General features: G+C 38.3%; 2 protein-coding genes and 1 long non-coding RNA gene across 7 annotated transcripts in view; 1 reads left to right on the forward strand and 2 right to left on the reverse strand.

Annotated features, from left to right (window-relative positions):
- Nucleotides 1-6,705, reverse strand: part of GAREM1 (GRB2 associated regulator of MAPK1 subtype 1) — a 73,748-nt gene extending 67,043 nt beyond the window's left edge. Inside the window, exon 1 of one of the 2 annotated variants that reach the window (XM_026699239.2) lies at nucleotides 6,222-6,705. In XM_026699239.2, coding sequence (XP_026555024.1) covers nucleotides 6,222-6,342 — 121 coding nt within the window. In that variant the 5' untranslated portion in view covers nucleotides 6,343-6,705. The remainder of the gene's footprint in view (nucleotides 1-6,221) is intronic. The other variant, XM_026699240.2, reaches the window with a different exon arrangement.
- The window catches only part of LOC148126373 (uncharacterized), a 38,680-nt gene continuing 23,047 nt past the window's right edge, over nucleotides 6,125-21,757 (forward strand). The window contains exon 1 of the long non-coding RNA XR_015743190.1: nucleotides 6,125-6,252. This is a non-coding gene — a long non-coding RNA (uncharacterized LOC148126373). The remainder of the gene's footprint in view (nucleotides 6,253-21,757) is intronic.
- LOC113435447 (ras-related protein Rab-10-like) overlaps nucleotides 17,964-21,757 on the reverse strand; it is a 30,343-nt gene continuing 26,549 nt past the window's right edge. For 3 of the 4 annotated variants that reach the window (XM_026699242.2, XM_087931203.1, XM_026699241.2), the window contains 2 exons: nucleotides 19,605-19,706; nucleotides 17,964-18,305 (listed from right to left, as the gene is read on the reverse strand). In XM_026699242.2, the coding sequence (XP_026555027.1) occupies nucleotides 18,228-18,305; nucleotides 19,605-19,706 (180 nt within the window). In that variant the 3' untranslated portion in view covers nucleotides 17,964-18,227. Of the gene's footprint in view, nucleotides 18,306-19,604; nucleotides 19,707-20,066; nucleotides 20,222-21,757 lie in introns of all 4 variants that reach the window. The other variant, XM_087931204.1, reaches the window with a different exon arrangement.

A 21,757-nucleotide genomic window follows, 5' to 3' on the forward strand; every position in this document is an offset into this window, starting at 1 on the left:
ATTTGAAGTCAAATGATAGAGAAATCAATTTGTTTTTTTCCAAAAGCATGTTTGCCAGACTTTATTTCTTAAATCAATAAATAAAATGAACCAAAATTATCCTTATATATTTATTTACAACTCCGCCTCCCCACATTACAATGTTCTTTCCAAAAGGGAACAAAGCATACAAAAATACATTAAGAGAAGCACATACCTTTTCTTAAAACTACCAAATATTGTAGAGCAAAGAATGAATCAACTTAGCTTTAAAAGGCTAAAAACTTAATGAACCAAAATTAGAACATATTCTAATTTATTAAGGCAAAATTAATTTATCTGAACATAACTAAAATTACTTACACTGCACATTTACACAGGAAGGAAACCCATACAAGCTGCACTGAAACAGAAAGACACAGCTATCATTCATTTTCTACTCTGCAGTGCATATATGCATTGGCCAGCTGTTATAAGTTTATGCTTTATGAGTTTTTATTAAGCCTACACAATGAAACTGATGTATGTTCACTGTCATCCTCCTGCAGGGAAGTGCAAGATTCCTATAGAGACATTCCATTCTCACTCATTTCTTTTAAAGCCTCTTTTTAAAGCTTACTACTCTTTCAAGCAAAGTCATCATAATTGGCTTGTTTATTGTTCATTTTAACTATATATTCTTCTCAGGAATCACTCTCATATTAAAATGTTCTCATAAAGTTTGATCATGAAGCTTTTGAATGTTCATAGTCAACAGTGGTAGATGCAGACTAATCAGTAAATTAAATGCAGTTAAGTCAGTAGCATAAGTAAAATAAAATTTATCTAGAAATACAAAATACAATATATGTTCTAGATACCATAGCTTTTCTTCTTCTAAGAGTCCAGATGAGCAATGGTGTAGAATGCTCATCTCACCCTTCTCTACAAATCATCAAGATTAATCATTAATTTGATAAGGGTAAAAACACATAAGACATTTTCACATTCAGGCATGGATTTTGATAGCAACAAAAATAGAAAAGAAAACAGAAGAACAGATACAAGACCATATACTTCAGCTTCATTATGAAGATTTTTTTCAGGGACTGGAAATACTGACTTCTGCAAAATTGCCTTACAAAACTAGAAATCTAAATGGAAGCAAAATGGATAATGTTCCAGGACCCAATCTGGGTGAATCACTGGGACCAGAGGTTTTGCCTTTTGAGCTTTCAGACTCGTGCTGGAGCCTGTCTTCAGAGACCTTAGCGAGAACTTCCTTGAAGATGGGCTCCACCACAAGTCCAAAAGCTTGGAAGACAAAACCTCTGGTCCCAGTGACCAACCCAGATTGGATCCTGCAAAATTGACAGTACTTAAGTTTAAAGTACTATCCACCTCTACATTGAAATGATTTATATACCGGTTCACAAAATCAGTAGTGAATACAGGCCCCCCAAAATGGAATTAAAGGAATACATAGTACATAGTTTAGTGGTTTAGTAAATGAAATATAAACTATGAGTAACACTCCCTAAATAATGAAGAAAACTATTGTTTACTTTTCAGATATTTATGAAACAGCATGTGAGTTATCTTAAGAACTAAGGAAAAGTCTTTCAAATGCTAATGAGAATTATTGTGCAATGTTCTACTTATATCAGTGCTAGCAAAAAATACCATACACTAGTTTTGGGGGGGGGGGAATCTTATAATACTGGATGAACTCAATTGTTACAATGTACTAAGCAATCTTTAATTTCTCCAAAAATCTTATCTGGGCATGATCACAGAGATCACACAGACATATTTTTTACTGTAGTATTATCAGCCACACTGTGTGGAACAGCCTGCAATGATAAGTATAGGAGTATAAACCTTCTGGAGAGTATCATCTCAGGTGAAATATTACATCCCAGCACATCACAACTGTACTTCAAGACCTGCCATATTAGTTGTCAATAGGTTTCCAGATATAGTCCAAAGTATTGGCATTAACCAATCATTTTGTTTATGTCTTAGTGCCCCAATGCCTTCAGGATCATTTTCACATCTAGTTTTTCCTGGGGACCTGTTTACCCACTTCTCATGAGATAAAGGGAATAGAGGCTGAAAGGTTTTGTTTTCCAGTTACTATTTAAGCTTTTTGGAATAGTACCCTTGGAATTAAGGCTTGCACCAAATCTCTTAATGTTTTGGGACCAACTTAAGATGAAAGTCTTTCATGAAGCATTTGATACTATTCAGAACCACAGAGATGGCCCTGGTGAAGGAAGGTGGTAGCAGTTAGCAAACATGAATTAAGAGGGAGAGGATGCAAGATGCTGTCAGTTTTTCAAGATTCTGTTATTATAGCTTATATTAGTAAACTAAAATTCCAGTATTTCTGGTGGAGTATCTTTTTTGACCTGCCTCAAAGACTGACATCAATCCTGAAAGCCTGACAGCATTTTCCCCCTCCCTCTTGTACCAAAGAAAACCAAGACAGGTTCACACTAAGTTTTTTTCTAATACTCATTTCCCTTCCAAGGTTTAATTCATGTTTTGCTAATTGTTGCTTTAGTATTGTTATTTCTACATTTTTCATCTTTTCCCATTGTTGTAAGCTGCCCAGAGTAGCCCCACAATGAGATGGGTGGCAAATAAATTTAATGAACTAATAAATAATTATGGTTGGTCACAAAGTCAGCCAGCTAGACTTTTTATCCACCCATTGATTCATTCCTATGGATCTGGGATAGGCAGATGTTGTTTGATGATATTGTCACAGGATGTAAACTGTTCTAAGAAAAGTTGCCTTTTGCAATTGACTGATGGTGATTTTTGTCAATGCTGATGATGTTCACCTGGTGTTCCAGTTGATTTCTGATTACACCCAACATGCCTATTACTATTATCTTTGCTTTTTTTGCCACTGTTGTTCTACTTCTATTTGCATGGCTTTGTATTTTGGATTTTTGTCTTTCTCCAAGTACAACAACTTCTTTCTTATAGGCAATTAAGTCTGGGTGTTATGTAGCAGGTGTTTGTCTGTTTGAATTCTAAAGAGCCAAAGCACTTTACTTTCTTGATTGTGGTCCACCAGATATTTCTTAGACATTCTGATGTCTCACTGTTGCTACTTTGTTATGCTATTATTTGCCCAAGTCTGTGTCATCTTCTTGCAGTAGCTAACTAAGTGCTCCACTGTTTGTTCAGCTTCATAATTTATTATGGTTCACCGTACAGCCAGCCAGACTGGATTTGGCATTTTAATCCTCCTATCAAGTCCCTCCCAAGGACCTGGGATAGGCAGGTGTTGCTTGATGGTCTTTTATACTGTTCATAATATCAATTGAGGATATTTTAATTGAGCACCTGTTTTTATCAGAGTGCTATAAATTCTTATGAGTCTGTATTGGTTTGGTAATATGCAAACAGAATAGGTAAATAAAATGTTAAGCAAAGTAAGTCTTACATAAGTGTATTTGAACAAGTAGCCACTGCATGAAGCCACAGAAAACTCTGGCACAAAGATTTGCAGGTAATGAAGTAATTAAGCAATTAAGAATAAGCCTAGTTAAATTCAACAGCACTGACTGCTGAACTGATATCCATGTAACACAGTACTACTAGGTGCAAACTGAATGATTATAAAAGACAGAATGCCAATAGATTTAATAAGATGTCCACATGATTCAAAGAATTGCAGTAGAGGCAGGAAATATAAATAAATAACATGGAAAGTAGTAAACAAGATAAGAATGCCCAGATAAAATTATGATTTCAGGAAATATTGCTGAAAACATTTGGGAGCAATACATACAGGAAACAGACAGTAGTTGGCTCCCCATATAACACTAGGTCTTTGCCCTTTTAAACCAGGGTTTGTTGGAAAACTCATTTTACATATAACACCAAGCTGTAAACTTTTAGAACTTCCACAGAACACATTGATATTAACACCACATACAAATAAACTACATAACTGTATGTAAATTGGCAGGTATGTAAATCTCCCTACTTCCGATATATAAATCACGACTGAGGCTGGTCTAGATTTGGAAATCAATTTATTCAAAAGGAAAGAAAGGTCAATATCAATATCAATGTTAGTACTGCTGCATATGAGAGAAAATGAAAGATGCAGAAAAAAAAGTGACACTGGAATTCCCAGCAATGGAAATTCAAATACCAATCACCCTTTGTACCCTCTAACAAAACATGAAGTGTGTAGTTTCATTTTTTGCATTAGTTCTAATGCAATGTTAAACAAATTTACATTGCATTCAAATTAAATATAAACTAACATCACAGTCAAAAATTAAGTATTTATGAAAAGCGCTGTTTCTGATTTGCTGAATATCTGATATAATCAGTTCAGAAAATCCTCAACAGATCTGGATGAACAGGTGATATAAAAATGAAAACCTTTTCTATTTAATATTTAAAGAGGACATAAATACTGCAGGAGAGCTCTTGGTCTTTTGTGCTATGTAGATAAAAAGCTTCAAATTAATAAACAATCTAATCTGCTACGTTTTACTGTAATATGGATTTCTGTACGCACATGTTTTCATAATATTTCAACATAAAGCGCACAATGTAAATGTTTTCAAAGAGTAAAATTCTACTTACACTTGGCACAGAAAGTAAACATTCAGAAGCAGTATAAGAAAGTTTTTCTTCAAAACAAGCAGTCAAAAGACACCTATCACAAATCACTAAGTGCGTTCTTCTGATTCACTCTGGAAGCAGAGTGCAACTCCATGGTATAGTGTGCAATAACTATCACTATTACTGTAATGTATTTCATGAACAGCAGTTTCTCTTAATGCATCCTTTCACAGTTAAATATAACCTGTCAGAATAAGCTGATATATCAATGGCCCTTTAAATATAGGGTTACTTTTCTGAGAATTTGAGAGACTACATCATTTTAATAGATTAACAGTTAAGATTGTTATTTTAAAATTTCAGTTGGAATCATGCTTCTTGCTATGTCACAAAGCACACTGGCACAGCATGAGACATAATGTAACATTAACCATGGGCATTCACTGGACAACAAAACAAACTACTGGTGGTCAAGGTTTCTTCTATTTGAGCTAGCTGGAGTATCCATGTTTGTTCATTAAAAAAAAATGCTCACCTAGGTAAAGATTGGTGTTTCTGCACAGAGGATGGATGAAGGGGTGAATGATTATTTTTAATTCAAGCCTCCCTTCTAATATCTCTCCTTACACACCCAATTGGTATGAATTAAAGAAGATACACAGAAATAAATAATTCCTGCTTAGGTTTAGTGTGAGAGCTACAAAATCTGGATTGCAAAAATCAAAACGACCACTGCCATTTAATGTTTAGTATTTTCTGTATCTTTTTCATTCAGATTTTTACAGCTCAGATCTAATAGCCCAGCCTGTGGCTAACTAGTTCAACAAACCAAAAGCTTTATACACGCGAAGCCAACATTTAGGTTCAATACTCCGTGCAATCGGCCACAATCCAAGTCTCTGCAGTTTTCCACTTATTTCAAACGAATTAAGTGTACTTAACTCTCAGAGTTGGATTCCGTCCACTGACGTTAGTATCCCATCCCCAAAGACCTTTATGGGATTTAACTTCCAATTACATTGCTCGGGAGCTCAGTCCTAATCTTTTACACCCCCGCAATGGGCGTGCACGTGTGAGCACACACCCACCCACGCACACCCACGGTTGAACTTGTCTGGATTAGGAAGAAGGTAATACACTTGTGCTAAGAAAACTCAGCAAGGATGAAGTGGGGTTTTACGGTTCTTAATAAAGTATCAGGACTTTAAGCTGCGGTATTTGCCAACGGCAATTGCTCGATACGGACTCCAAAGGAGCTCGCGGTCCCGTCGAAGAGCAGCTGAAGGATCTTCTCCCGGGCGTCGCGCACCGACGGCACCAGCGCCTGGGCGACAGAACTGACCCTCCCCCGCATTACTCCACGGGCTGAAAGCTCCGGCGTTTCTCCCCCCCCCCGGCCCATTCATAATTTGGTCACGTGCCCCCTCTCTCCCCAATGGGCTCTTCTCCCCAGAAGGACTAGCGGCCGGGAGCTGGAGTTTGGCCAGCGTTCAAGCCGAGGGAGGGAGGGAGGGACCACTGGTGGCGCCTCACTGGGGGGAAAAGAGCGGGGAAGACCCGCCCGGCTTCTCGCCCCCTTTTTCTTCCATCGCTCCCGAGCGCAGCCAAAACCGCTCGTCAAGCGGCATTCCTGGGCTGCTCCTGCCCCCGCGGGTTCGACTTACCGCCGTCCAGTCTGACGACCTGGGGCAAGCGGTAAGTGCTAACCAGAAGGTCCAAAGGGATGGACACGGAGCTCCATTTCACATCCTTCAGACCGAAGCCCGGCGAAGGAGCCGCATCCATCTTCCCGCCCTTCTTTCGGTCGGAAGAGTCGAGCGGCGGCGGCGGCGGCAAAGTCTTTTAACGGGGTTGTCGGGGGGAGCTGCACTCTTCCTTCAGCCTCTAGTGCTGCCGCCGTCGCCTTCCCGGGCCATCCTGGACTTGGCGCAACGGCAAGGTGACTTGCCACCGACCGCTGCTGCTCCGCCAGCCGCGGCGTGCGTTGCAAAGGCGGCTGCTGTCGCTCCCGCTGACTCCTTCGCGGATAGCTCCAGTTGACCCAGTAAACGCCATCCCAGCACAGGGGACTGACTAATCAAGAAGGTGCGAGAGACGCCTGCGCAATTCGCGCTCCTCCTCTTCTCCACTCCCAGGAAAAGTGAGGCCCTGGCGTTCCCTCCTTCTCGGATCAACCGGGAAAGGGAGAGGGGGTGGGGGTGGGTAGAGAAGAAGAGACGGGCAACCCGCCCGCCGCTAATTCTGGCCCTCTTGCTCCCTCTGCCGGCCGCTGAAAAGGCCTGCAGTTTGGCTGCCCGAGTTCAGGATTGGAATCGGTTCAAATATATATATAGCTTGTGCCGATCATAAGCCTGATCAATACTTTTCTGGACGCTGTGTTTCTGTTCTGCTGCCGGCTCATTTGGGCGTTAAATCCCATTGAACTCCTTGAAGTTCACACAATACATTGAAACCATGCTTAATGTGGTTTTTCAAATTAAACCAATTGTGGCTGCCTTACACAAAAGGTACCTGCAGGTGCTTGCTCAACCTGCTTGTGATCTTGACCCGAGTTTGCTGTTATAGGGCAAACCATCAAGGACAATCTTTGCTTATTCTATCAGAAGGATCAAAAACATGTAAAGATGTGGAGTGGGACACAAGGACTGCAATTAGAGAAGAAGCTGGTCCAGTACATGTTATGTGAACTATTCACAATGTGAACCGTATGAGCGCAGCTGATCCGAAACACACACAACCTGGCATGACATTCAGCCTTATGTACCCTAGCTACTTGCTGAGAAAGTTAATGGTGATCAGCACCAGGGAAACCAAGGTTCAAACCTACCTTCACCTATAGAAATTGGCTGTGCAACTTTGCATCAGTCATTCTTAGGTCTTCCTGGTTGATAGGACTGCTCAACCTTCTGCTGTGATGGGAGGAGGAAATTGGAGCCCAAGAACACATAGCATATTTTTCACACTATAAGACCATAAGTGGGTGTGTCTGTGTGCGTCTCACAGAGCAAATGTTGCCAAAGCCCCGCCCACCTGCCAGCCTCCACCCTTTGGCCATTTTGTGCCGCCACATGCCATTTTCGGCCTGTTCCAGGCGGCAGGGGCTGCTGCCTATCACCGCTGCTGCCACCGCTGCCAATCACCACTGCCTGGAACAGGCCGAAAACAGGATGCATGGAGGCCAAAAATGGGATATGTGGAGGCCGAAAATGGGTCATGTGGAGACTGAAAATGAGGCGTGTGGAGGCAGCAATAGGTGGCGGCAATCCCCGCAGCCTGGAACAGGTGATTAGCAGTATTCCAGAGGCCGATCCAACCGCCAGTCCATGCTAAATCAAGCTGTTTCTAAATCCAACTGCCCATGCTAAATCAAGCTGTTTTGAAACTGACCAGGCTGTTTGCTGTTTGCTACAAGGAGGCAAATTGCTGGGAGGCAGAGGCAGATTTTTTTTCTTGTTTTTCTCCCCAAAAGTTAGCTGCATCTTATAGTCTTATAGGAGTGTCTTATAGTGCAAAAAATATGGTATGTACATCACCTTGAGCTGCTGGAATATTAGTCACATATGCTGGTCTATAACCAGAATAAAAATTGAAGTCCTGCATACTGTGCATTTTGTTTTTGAGTTCAGCCCCATTGGCTAGGATCCTCTGCCAGAGAGTTGTGGCAACAACAAGGAGGAAGGCAGTAACACGCTGCCTTGTTTCCAGCAAGTGCTTCTGCATTCCAGCCAGAGCCCAGCCCTGTTGCCACCCAGTCTTACCATCTATACCTGCTCCATTCTAGTCTCTGAGAGGCAGACATGACATTCCGCATCAGCATTGGGACAAGATGAAATGATATAGAACAACAGCTAATATAAGAGAGGATTAAATCTCTCTCCTTTCCTACAAGGGAAGTCCCAATAAAAGCAGTATGTATATTTTTAAAAAGTGGGCAAAAAGCAGCTTTCAGCTGGTGAATTGGGTAGATGAGCTAAGCTATACACAAAAGTTAAAAATACAACTAAAAAAGAAAGCCCTAAATATTTCTCATAACAAGTGTTTGGTACTCCACAATCTTGCAGAGTTTAAGGTAACTATTCCAGTTTTGCAAATGTGGTAAAATAAAGGCAGTAAATGTTACCAAAGGAATGAAACAAAATGATAATTGTTCAATATGTTACAAATTATTGTGTTAGAACAATGTTCCTTTGAATTAAGCAATATTATGGCTTTGTTAAAGATTAAGAAGATATGTACCAGGTAGAACTAGCAAGAAAATATTATAATCCTGGATAATCTCTTCAGAGTAGTACCCTTACGAGATATGCAAATTAAAACAAACTTTCTTTAGAATACATATCCATGTTTAATTAGAAAACTTACTTGGTTTTAATTCTGATTACTACATATGCTATGTTTAAAGTAGTGTTCTATTGCAAATAAGTACATTTTAATGTAGTAATGAGAATTATAAGATTCAAAAGCTAGGGTTGCTATTTTTAGATTACAAAAATCCAGCTAATCACATGATGGCAGAGCCTTTAGAAAGAACTAATACTTAACTGTTAAAATGGACATCTAGATTTTTTATAACTAATATATGATAGTCCTGTTTTTAAAATTATTACAGACACCTTTCTGTGGTTTCTTAAACCAAATGCATTTTTACCTCAGAATCACATGGCAGTAGTGGAGGGCAACCATCTAATCTCAGAAAAAAGCATGGTTACTTTGAGAAGTTGCAGACAAGTGTCACATTCATGTCATGGTACTTTTGTGTTTAGTTCTAAAGCACAGAGTCCATATTATAGACCATTAAATTTAAATATAGAACATTTTAATTGAAGATAGAATTGAGTCTCTGCAGTTTATAAATTCATGTGTAACTTAGGGACATTTTTGGTTAAAACTATTGCTTTGGGACTTCCGGTTTGAGCTTCTTCGGTGACAGACTGAAATATGCAATCATGTAGTTTCAATCTGTGCTCACCGCTGGAGCACTCTGAGCTGGCTGGTTTTGGGGCTAAACCACCCCGTAGAGGTGGTAAAGAGGGGGGAGACTGCCAGCAGAGTTGAGGAGAGCCGCATCTCTCCTCCCCAGGTTGCCTTACTCCCTTTCCCGAAGGCAGTTGCAGCAGTGGTCAGAAATGGTCACCACAAAAAACTTGAGTGGAAAAGAATGTGCAGGAGGACGATAAGAAGAGAAAGTTTTGGCTGATCAGGTCAAATGGGAAAAACAACAATACAAGGTACCCTGGAATTTGAATTATAAAGAACAGCATTGTTCCCAAAGAAGACTTTGAAGCGGTGAATGAGAGAGGGAAGGGAAAGGATTTGGTTTTTTTTCTTCTTCTTCCCTATATTGACAACTAAGAGATTTAAACAAGAAACCAGCAAAAATCCACTTTGACATTAACAGGTATTTAAGCTGAAAATAAAATGTCAAAGGGATAATAAAAATTTCTGGATTCTCAAAAACTTTTAAAAGAAGGAAAAAAACAAAAGGGTGGGATCTGGAAAAATGGAGGAGACCACCTGAAGTGAAAGGAATTAACAGTGAAACTTTAATAAGATTCCTAAAAGATACATTTTAACTGAAATTTTGTAACACGATAAGAGAACCCCAGGAAGAAAAAGTGGGAAAAAAAGAAGCAAGAAGAAAAAACTTTGGATTATTTGGATTACTTTGTGATTTTTGGATTTGGGGCTATTGGGACTAAAATTAATCGTGTGGTTGTTTAAAAGCTTTTAAAATGGTATCACTCTTGGAAGAATTCAGAATGGAACTTAAAAAACAGAAAGAAAATGCACAAGAAGGAAGAGGTTCTTTTGGCTTTGTATTTCAATTTTTAGACATAGAGATCCTGAACTATGAGAAACAACAAGAAATGCCTGTAGAACAAGAAGGGCGGGACAAAAAAGAAGCCATATTCAATGACCAAGTATTTCTATGTGGGGAAAAGAAAGGAAAGGGGGAAAGAGAGTGAAAAATTTAAGATCTGAAAAAACAACTCAAAAAAAGAATAGTTTGAAAAGTAATTACAACATTAGGAAGAAACAGAAGAGAGGATTACAGAAGAGAGAATCAGAATTAGAGAGAGAAGGGGTCAAAAAGGGAAGGGACAAGATGGAAAGGAAAAGAAATGATAAAGGACAGAAACAGGACATAGAGAAACAGGGAAAATGTACAATTCACAGAGATAATGGGTGAAAACTTAATTGAAAGGGAGATTCTGCAAGGGTACATAAGATAGTATTGTTATATTAGAAATAGAAATGAACTTTGAAAATATGAAACAAGTGTGATTAAAATGATAGATAAAAATACTCATTATAATGTAATGGAATGTTTAATAAAATGAAATAAAGAGAATGAGAGAATGAAATTAGGAAAGGAGGGGAACATCTTAATTATTATAAATGTGTTATAAAAATTTAAGTGAAGAGGAACATGAAAGAAACATGAAAAATTATGGAAATATTATAAGTGTTCCTAGAAGTATGATATCCTATTGAAAAGAAATGTTAAAGATGTCAAAGATTATAACTAACATTAATGATAGAGCTGAATTGGAATAGAATAAGTATTTTATTTATTATTGTTATATATATATTTTCTCCTTAAGAACTTAGTGCGTATTTTAAGAATGTACCAAGCAGAATTCAACTGGAAGTTATGTGTTATATTGAATGTTATAATTGTAAAGGCATAAATTGAAGTTTAAATAAGAGATGAATGGGTAAAAATTAAAAGATACAAAGGTGTCATACTCCAGTTAGCAACTACAGGGAAAATTTTGTTTAATGAGAAAAGAAAATATGAAATTGAAATAGGACAGACAAAAGTATAAATATGATGACTAGAAAGGTATTGAAACTTAGAAAAAGATATATATAATTGAATTTAGAAAGGAATGAGATAATTCAGTGTAAGATTGAGAAAACTAAGGGAATTGAAAAATTATTGAGAAAATGTTAAAATAGTAATAAGATATGGAATAGAACACAAGGTGAATATGAAATTGAATTTGTGTCTGTATGGAGAAGTGATAACCCGGGACCATGCTATTCTAAAAAAAAAAAGAAATTTTACTTGTATTATGTTTTGTGAAAACCCAAATAAAACTTTTATTTAAAAAAAATACTATTGCTTTGAAGGAATGTGTGTACTGCTTCAGGTAAGCAATGAGATATGATCCTAGAATGTTAGCATTTGTAGCAATTGTGGCAGATGGCCATAACTTAAAATAGATGTATTTATTTTATGTATTGGCAATTTGGTGTTTTGTGCTTTGTTAGTTGCATTCAGTCTAAGGTAAAACAGCAAATACTGTTGTTCCTTACTCAGTTCAAGATGTGCTACATCCCAAAAGCTAGCCAAATCAGACCAAATCTAAATCATGCCCAAGAGACCCTTTGCTAAGCTGGTATTTTCAGCTGCAGCCTTAATCAGAAGAGGATGCTCTCAATATGGTTACACATACCTTTATCTCATGACTGGATTATTGCAATTAACTTGGGGAGGGGGAGTTACCCTTGAAGACCACTCTGAAAATTCAGCTAATATATAATGCAACAGTCCGTGCGCTTATTGTGCAATATGGTATTGTCTAATAACATCACAGTTACGGGGGCTGTGCTAGTTTAGTGCTTCTTTCCAAGTACAATTCAATATGCTGGTTATTGTCAATAAAGCTACAGGACACAGTTCTTTTGGAGACTAGCTGTCCTAAGTAAATTCTGCCCAACTGGCCCAGGTGAATAGGGAGTCCTTGCCTGAAGGTCCTTTTTATCAAAAGGTATGACTGGAGAGTGCATGTAGGGAGGTGTTTTTGGTGGCTGCTTTCCTTATTCTACTCTGAGGCACAAAGAGTTCCCCACTCCTCGGTCATTCAAAGAATAGTTACAATTTTAGTGACTAATTAGGTGAGGGGTGGCAAACTCAAGACACACAGCCCGGATTCAGCCCTTGGGGCACTTAGATCTGGCCCATGGGACCACCCTGGAAACAGTGAAAACGGAGCTCACGAGAGCCATTTTTGTGATGGCCTTCCACAGCCCTCTGCAGCAAAAACAGAGCTCAGGGAGGCCACGCGTGGCCCACTCGGGCTCCGTTTTCACTGGCAGAGGGTTGCAGGAGGCCATTGCAGCTGAAAACAGAGCCTTGAGTGACATTGAGCTGGCCATCCCCACACTGGCCATGGCCATGCTGACCACTCCCACCCCGGCCATGACCACTACTCCTGGGCCCCCAAGGTCAAACACAACCCTGATGCAGCCCTCAATGAAATTGAGTTTGACAGCCCTGAAGTAGGCCATCATTATTTGATATTTCTTTAAGGTTTTACAGACAGTCCTCAATTTACAATCATAATTCAGCCTGGAATTACAGTTGTAAGTCATTGTGGTTATAAATCAAAGTATCATGTGATCCAAAGTAATTTTCCAGATTTTATTGTGGTGGTCCTTAAGTGAACACCACAATTGTTAAGTGAACCCATTCATTTGAATGGGTTTTTTTTGCTGGTAACCAACAAAAAGTGCCCGACACTGGCAAAAAATATTGCAAATCATAGTCTTGTGACTATAGAATACCAGTCATTACCAAGGCAATGAACTAAAATGCTTCTCCTTACTGTTTTCCCCACAACAGCAATAACTCTTTGTGGTGGGCTAGACTGACAGAGAGTGACTGGCCCAAAATCACCCAGCCAGTTTTCATGCCTAAGGAGGAATCTCCCACTTTCTAATCTTGTGCATTTACTATTAGATTCCCTATGGTAAAATACATAAAATATACCCTCTCTTTCGGTATTGTGACTGCTTTGAAAAAAATGACACCAGGAGGAACTGATATTCACTTCTAGTGCTCTCTCATGCGTTAGGGTAGGGTAAGTGACTGGTTACCAATGGGAATGTCACAGATGTTGTTTTGTTCAGTAAAATAAGTTATGTCTGACAGAAAATATACCTTGTTCAGTGTGACAACATCTCAAGTTTGCCCTGCTAACACTGTCTCCCAAAAGAATTAAAGAAGTCAGGCATATTAGGTAGATATTTTAAAAATGGATTTTGATAACAAGTCATACAGCTATGAATGAGTACTGCCTATACTTAAAGTAATTTCAGGCCCTTAAGAATAAAAAAGCATGCTGGCTGGGGAATTCCGAGAGTGAAAGTCCACACATTGCTGAAGTTGAGAAACACTGCCCTAGGGTATTGAAAACAGACTGTATTGCAGCTAAATCTCAAAAGAGAGCCAGTCATGGGGAACTTTAAAGGAAAAGATAGGACTCTAGGGTTTTCATGAAAGATGTCAGAATTGGCTGAGACAGCAATCCATATGGATACCACAGCTTATGGAAACCAGGAGAACAACTTGTAAATGTGATGCGTCCCCCTTCCTGTCTTAAAAAAGTATTGACATGTTGATATAGGTGAAAACTATTCTTCACATCACTTGCTCCCAGAATACCAACAATTTTAATTAGCTTTGGCAATCATAGTTAATGCCCTACGGGTATCATATGTTCTGACTTCTTGTTCTTACTAACTCCTGGGTACTTAGATTCTAACACCAATTCAAGTTTGCAGATAGTCTTTAAATGCAGCTTTGTACAGAATGCTTGTTTATTACATTTTTGAATTGCCCATCTTCCTCAGAGGGGGACTCTGAGCAGTGTACAATAAAATGTTAAAATATAAAAATAGTATATAAAAATTACAGATTTAGAGGGAGGCAAGGATGATTATACAGTTAAAATCAAAAAAGTGGAAGGCAGGATTCTCAGAGTACCAGGCAGCTCCTCTGGATTCTCCACACAAGGCCACAGTGCCATGTTTGGGCTCCTTTTCAGAAAGTCAGGAGACTGGGGGCCTGCCTTAATTCATTGGGGAGAATTTGACAGGACAGGGGCAACAGCAGAGATAGCTGTCTTTCTAGATTCCACCAGTCAAGAGTTCCTTTATTGACATGATCTGCAACATATTTTCCCTGCCTGATTCAGTGGGATGGGCTGATATAATGGGACAAAGAAGGTTCTGTAGGTAGCCTGGCCTCATGCCATCTAGGGGGTCACATCAATACCTTGAACTGGACTTGGAAGCAATAATAATAGCTTAGCTTGGATAGGACAAATAGCTGGCCCTCAATGGGCCATTGAAGCCACAAGAACCCTAGATGGCAAAAGTTCCTCAAAATATACAATCCTTCAAATATACAGCCCCAATCAAAGACCTGATCTAAGCTTCTTAAGCATTGTTGTTCAGGACAGGAAGTCTTGTGATGCTCCTTCAAGAGTTCTGTAGTCTCTGTGAGGTAAGTAGAAAGGAGTGAAAGGTAAATGTGACTATCATACAGACTTTTCTCAGTACGTACAGATTCATTACAACTTGGGGCACAAGATGGAACCTTGCAGCACTTTTTAGCTGATAATCATGAAGTGGAACAGGTATTTTCTAGCACAAACCTTCTGAGATTCTTCTCCCATGAAGGAATATGAAACATTATGCTTGACCTATTTAACTCTTTTGTAAAGCATGACACAGTGGAACTGGCCTCCGCTACTAAACTTTGGTGTGATGTCAAGATATGATTGTTTTCAATGTTTCTGCATACAACTCAAATTCTCAAATGGCCTCAACTTCTGGTGGTTGGTATAAAATGTTTTATGAACGACATTATTTACATAGAAATAAATTTACCTTCCTAACTGCCCGGCAGCATTTTTATGCTAGCTATGATAACCTCCTTCCTCATACAAGGTAGTAATAAAATTATTCCTGAGCAAAGTGGAACTGAAAGTGACTTATGTTATAAATGCTGCCTGAGCATTTGAACTTAACAATGATTCATGTGGGAGCCTGAGGTTTTTTGCTGCCTTGATAATGGGATAAGAAATAGTAATAGATTTTCATCTATTCTTTTCACTTGCTTTATCTGGTTGTTTAAAAAGATCTAATAATTTTAAGCCCACAAAAGCTGCAAGAGTGAGGATATCAAAGCTATCCTCATGTTAATTCTCAAAAGGGGAGGTAAATAGCAATATGCAGGGGCTTTTTTAAAAAAAGATCCATAAGGAAGATTTGGAGGTAACACTATATTAGACAAGGTAGACTGGTAACTTTGAGATGGTTTAATTCAGAGCTCCCCAACCTTTCTGGCTTTGTGGACCAGTCGGGGAGGAGAGGGGCTGGTTTTGTGTGAGCAGCAGGCAAGCAAGCTCATGTCCGCAGCTCCATTTGCATGACCCGGGCTGCCCAAAGTGGTGGGCGAGCATGTACTTGCCCGCCTATCCCCGCTTACATGAGCAATGAAAAGTGTGTGCACTCCATTTTGCCTGAGCAGCACATCTCCCAAGCCTACAACTACTTCCTGGGGCTCCTTGTGCACCACTTCTTGGCCCTTGGTGTCACCAGAATCCTTTAGGTTCAAAGAGCGATCAGGCCAGGTGGAGTCTGCAAACCCTCAGCAGCCAAAGGCAAATCAGGCCATCTGGAGCTTAAGCTACAGTGCTTTCATTATGTGGGTCCCTGTCAGCCTTACAAGGTAGACTAGACAGGAAACGCTACCAGATGAGCTAAATCTACTTGTGAGTTACACCAACAGAACCTTACAAATCTAAAAGTACATCCCTTATAAACCAAAGAACTAGGGAATGTCTCTTCTGAGTCTTTTGCCCCATCCATATTCCTGCTGCGGCCTCATTGATGCTTGAGCCATCCATTTTGGACTGTCTTTTGGATCTAGACCAGAGATGGTATTCAGCAGGTTCTGACCAGTTCTGGACAACTAGTAGAGGAAATTTTGAGTAGTTCGAAGAACCAGCAAATGCCACCTCTGAATGGCCCATCCCCATGTATACTCCACTTCCCAAGTCCCAGCTGATTGGCTGGGTCTTCTTTTGTTGCCCTGGTTGTAAAAGCAGGTTAGTGGGGTGGGGAGGGAATGGGATTTTGCAGTACCCTTCCCCTGTCACGCCACCAAGCCACATCCACAGAACCGGTAGTAAATTTTTTTGAATCCCACCAATTATCTAGACATCCCTATTATTTGATTTAGTTTGCTCAGACAAAGACACTGCTAAACTCCCAGTTCATTCAAAATACTGAATATTATTCTGTGGGTTCTCTATATCTTGTAGTCCACTTCAGCCAACTATAGCCTTAGAGAGAAGCAAGGGATTAGAATACCATGGACCAGATCTTACATCAGGGAGATGGAGTCATAAATGGTGTTGTAAATTCAACCCTTTCCAGCTATTAGGTTAACATATTCTTTTCATTACATCAGCAGTTGATTCAAAATATATCCAAGGTATATATTGTTTGTTGTTATTATAGCTGCAATCTGCTTTAGAAAATATTGCCCCAAAATGTAAACCAGAAGTTCTACTGCTAAGCAGATTGTTGTACATTTGTTAATTTTCTCAATATTTCATCTTTACACAACTTGGCAGTGTTGTAAAAGAATGAAACAGCCATACTTCTACAGCTTCATCTGTAATGTTTATGTTGTTAATTGTCTAAAAGTGTCTGAATTTCTCTTTGTTGAGGCTGTTTGCAGTGGGCAGCTTTTTATCCCTTGTATGTATAGAGAGATTTCCAACTTGCATTCCAACATATCCATCATTTTGAGCTGCATGTACTGGGATTGTAGGGCATTTGAATATCAACAAATCTCTTTTACGTCTGGGTTTTATTTGGTTTCACTGGGCTGTCATTTGGCTGCATATAAGTCTATCAGATGCAGTTAACATTGGAAGAATTTGCTTGAAGATAAAATGAGCTCTTTTGGTATCCCAACAACTCTTATAAGCTCTTAAGTAGGGAGACCTGGTTATTCTGAGGGAACCAATTGTTCTTAATTTTTTTCTCCCTCTTTTTATTATATAGTAATACAGAATCCCTTTCCTACTGAAGTTTAAATGTCCCTTCCAGTTAAGTCCACGCTGGTCTCCCTTAATGTTTGTGCTTCTGTAAGTGATTAGTTTCTTTAGTTGTTTCTGCTAAAAGGCTTTTTAAAAAGAATCTAAATTGTTGTTTATTGGTAAATCCTCAAAAATAGAAACTGCTGTCTCCAATTACTGTTCAAAGGCATTTCCTAAGTATAAAGTCTGAGGCTCATTCTCATTTGTAAGATTCTGTCCCTCCAGCTAGAAGTGTTGGAGAACTGGTAGAAGCCTTAGAAGAAGTAATATATATTGTAAAAGCATTTTGGGAATCTTGGAGAGAGATGGAGAAATCAGTTGTTGCTCAGTCTCTATTTGCAGGTCATTCTTGGCTGTTAGTCTGTGATTTTGGGTTGCTTTTGGGAGCTTTGAAGTGACCATTTCTGAGTTCACTCTAGTTATCTCTTCCTTTTTTCATTTTATAAAGTGTTTTAACGTGTTCACTAGTAAATATGAATTCAAATCTTCACAAAGATGTCATGTTTACCTTTTAGGTTTATTGTATAAATAAGCTATGATGGCCAACATTCAAAGATAGTTGGTATTTTTTTTTTACTCTTCCATTCTGAATAACTTTTATAGTCATGATGTACAATGGTTTGGCTTGTAACAGCAACTAAATGTCAATGGATAAATAATCCATTCTATCAGTGCTTTAACTGAGTAATTTATATGTTAGGAATTCAAGGCTTTGATATATACAAGTTACTAATATTAGTAGCTTTCTCTTTCTTTGTAGAGTCACAATTTGCAGCAAGATCTTGTTTGTAGTTTTTCATTTAGGTCCACCACATCTAAGTTGAGTAATACATGGGAATTCTGAGGGAGGAAAAAGCATAGAATTGTGTTCAGCTGGTAAAATAAAGAAATACTTTTTTATTTAGTATTTTAAATAAAATTGTTGAAAATAAAATTACTGTTAGCGGAGAAAAGAAATTCAAGTAGCATCCTGTTGTAGTAATGACTTGAGGGATGCAAAATGCATCCCAATAAGTGATGCAGTTGTAAAGTGATGTCATGTGACTGCATTGCTTAGCAACAGCAGTTCTGGTTGCAGTCATAACTCTGGGACCCTGTGGGTCATTAAGCAGGAGAAGGTGGGAGTTTCAAGCAAGCAGGCTCACAGGTGAGAGCTGACGTGAGAGGAGGCAGGGGATGTTGTGCAGGCAGGGGATGTTGTAAGCAGGCACACCAGAGCATGGTTACCATAAGGGGCATTGAGGTGCTGCAGACCGGCACTAGGGAGTACAGGTGGGTGCCGCAGAGGTACAGGGCCACTGGCAGGTACTAAGGAGCATGGGCAGATGCAGAGTGCTGTGGGAGGTGGTGCTGTGGGAGCAACTTCAGACTTCCTGTTGGCTTCCCCATTGACTTTGTGAGAAGCTGCAACAGCCACAAATCTGAGAATCATAAGTCCCCCTCATTGAGTATCATTGTAACTTTGAACAGTCACTGAACAGGTGGTCATAATCTAAGGATTATCTATATTGAAATTCAGGAAAGATATTAAGTTTATGGGATATAGATATTGGTTAATGCTGTTTTTTTTATTTGATTTGAAATGTACATGAATTTTTTTTACTGTTTTTATTTATTTGTAACCTGCCTTTATTATTTTTACAAATAACTCAAAGTGACAAACATATTAAACACACCTCCCCCCTTTTATTTTCCCCACATTACCCCCTCCCCCCCATGAGGTGAGTTGGGTTGAGAGTGTGTGACTAGTCCAAAGTCATGACTTAGGTGGGACTTTTTAATAAAAGTTTTAATAAGTCCAGGACTACCTATAAGGTAAATAAGTAGATAAATATTAACATCTCACAGGTTGAGTGTTCAGTCTACTGAATTGGAAGGAACTGGTTTCAGTACCTTAGTATAATAATAATTGAGAGTGGTATGGTCAGTATTACAGATAGGCAGAGCTATACAGCCAATATACACAAACCTTTTGAAAGTTGAGCCTTTCTGGTTCATATTTTCTTTCTTTAAAGCTTTTTGCTTATTATGATAAAGAATAAAAGATAGAAACATAGCAAACAGATCTCTTACCTTGGACAGTCTTTTAATTCATATGAAATGGTATAAGAAAAAAGAAGTTTCTTTCAATTAGCTTACCTTGTTCAATATTTCTTTGGCTAGAACTGAAAATGCATTTTCAATATTTATATTATCCTTTGCACTGGTCTCAAAGAAAGGTATTCCATATTCCCAAGCAAGCTGGAATGCAAAAGAAAGGAAATAAGGGAATACTTTGCTTTAAAATATAATTCTTAGAAAAATTAACTCAAATGATAGCTCATACACTGTGAATATAAACTAATTCCCATAGTGAAGTCGAGGATCATCTGACTATACATATTTGTTCCTTTATTTACCGAATTAACATTTTAAACTAATACTTATAATGGGATAGTTAAATAATGATTGAAGGGATGTTTCTTCACTATCAGTTTATCTAGCTTTCTTGAACCTGTGGCAGATGCTTCCTTTATTAACTAGGTTCAAATCTGTAGTACACAAAGGTTCATATTCTTGAAGATTGGTACATTTGTTGCTGATAACCAGCAGATACTTTACATTAAAAATGATTAAAATAGACATCATTGTAGAGCATATGGTGCAGCATATGTTTTCAATGCAATCATAATCATGTTTAGTTGTTGAGATACCCAGTAAAAGGATCAGATAGTAAATGATGTGAAGGATCTTTGCCAGATTGAACTGAACAAGACCTACAAAATTGAAAAATTATGTTTCAGTTTCACATTTAAAAAGTATCTGTCCAACATTTTCATCTGATCTTATCCCCTACAACCTTACGGTTCCCCTCCCCCGCTAAGAAGTTGAAAACTCAAATGTATTTGGTTTAATACGCAATTATTTATGCATTTTCAAATCTGTATTATAAAATAGTTACATTAAAACACTCATTCGCAACTTTTAAATACAAATGTTTTAAAATCATAGAAAATAATTTTCAGAAAATGTAATGTCTTCCTCCAAGCATATCATATCTCTTTTTTAATTAAATATGCAAAGTAATTATAATTAAGATCAAGAATTTTAGCCCAAGATTTCGTTGTAATAGCTGTACTAGAGACCTCATATTTTTAAAAATAAATTATACTACATTCCAAGATATGTAAAGCTTTAGAAGTATGTTTTTGGATGATAGTAATCCTATAGTTCTCATAATCCCAGTTGATGCCTCTATGTACATAACCCCCCCCCTCCCCCAGCCATCAATGAGTTGGCAAAAGTAACTAAACATAATTTCAGATGTTTATTCTACAAGCCACCATTTGGGAACCACTAAATTTCAAACGGAATTTCTATAGGAGACATTTTGGAAAAAAATAGGAAAGAAAAAATAAATAATTCAAGTTGGGGAAAAAAGACCGCTTTTTTTGAGTAGCAAATATCATTGTGTCACCTGAATTCAGTATAGCTCCATGGCAAATATCTTTATGAGGGAAACAGAGAATTTATAGCTATTTTGAGCACCTGTAATTATTACTTCCTCTAGGTTCTATGTGATTGTTTGGAATAATAATAATAATGACTGAATCACTTGTGCCAGCAAAAGCAAATCTAAGGGAAGCAAATAAAAACATGGATAACAGGAAGATTTCTACAACCTCACCCAAGTGAAAGCTTGGATTGTATTTTTCATTTTATGAACGTCCTTTTCATGCTATGAAACTTGCATTAAAAGAAACCTAGAAAGTGTTGTGTGAATGAGAAAAAAGTGCCTTCCTTTTCTGTTTTAATAATCTAATGTATGTTGACATGTTTTATCTTTTCAATTAAATGAATAATGAAGATTCTTCTGTACAATATGTACACTAACAACTAGGTTTCAGTCTAGCATATTACGTAAAGCCAGTTCATGTCATGAATTTATGGTTCAGTGTACTGCATGATTCCAGATAAGTTTAATTTAATGAGAAAAATCATATATAGGCATGTCCAACCATGGTCCGTGGACTACATGCGGTCCTGGGCAGCTAGTAACTAATGTGATCCCAAAAGATCATAAAGTTTTAAGATTATGTGACTTATATACATTAACTATATTATGTACATATTTTGTATGCAGCTCAAGACAATTCCTCTTAACTCAAAGTAGCCCAGGAAAGCCAAAAGGTTGGACAACCATGCCACAGATGTATCCTATAATCACAGTTAAAAACAAAATGAAGTACTTTCATTACAATTTGCAAAAATAAAGTGATCACATGTTTATATGTTCAAGTTATAAATGTAAT

The sequence above is a fragment of the Pseudonaja textilis genome, chromosome 3 (assembly GCF_049901715.1).
Source record: "Pseudonaja textilis isolate UNSWEBS1 chromosome 3, rPseTex1.2, whole genome shotgun sequence".
Taxonomy (NCBI): Eukaryota; Metazoa; Chordata; class Lepidosauria; order Squamata; family Elapidae; genus Pseudonaja; species Pseudonaja textilis.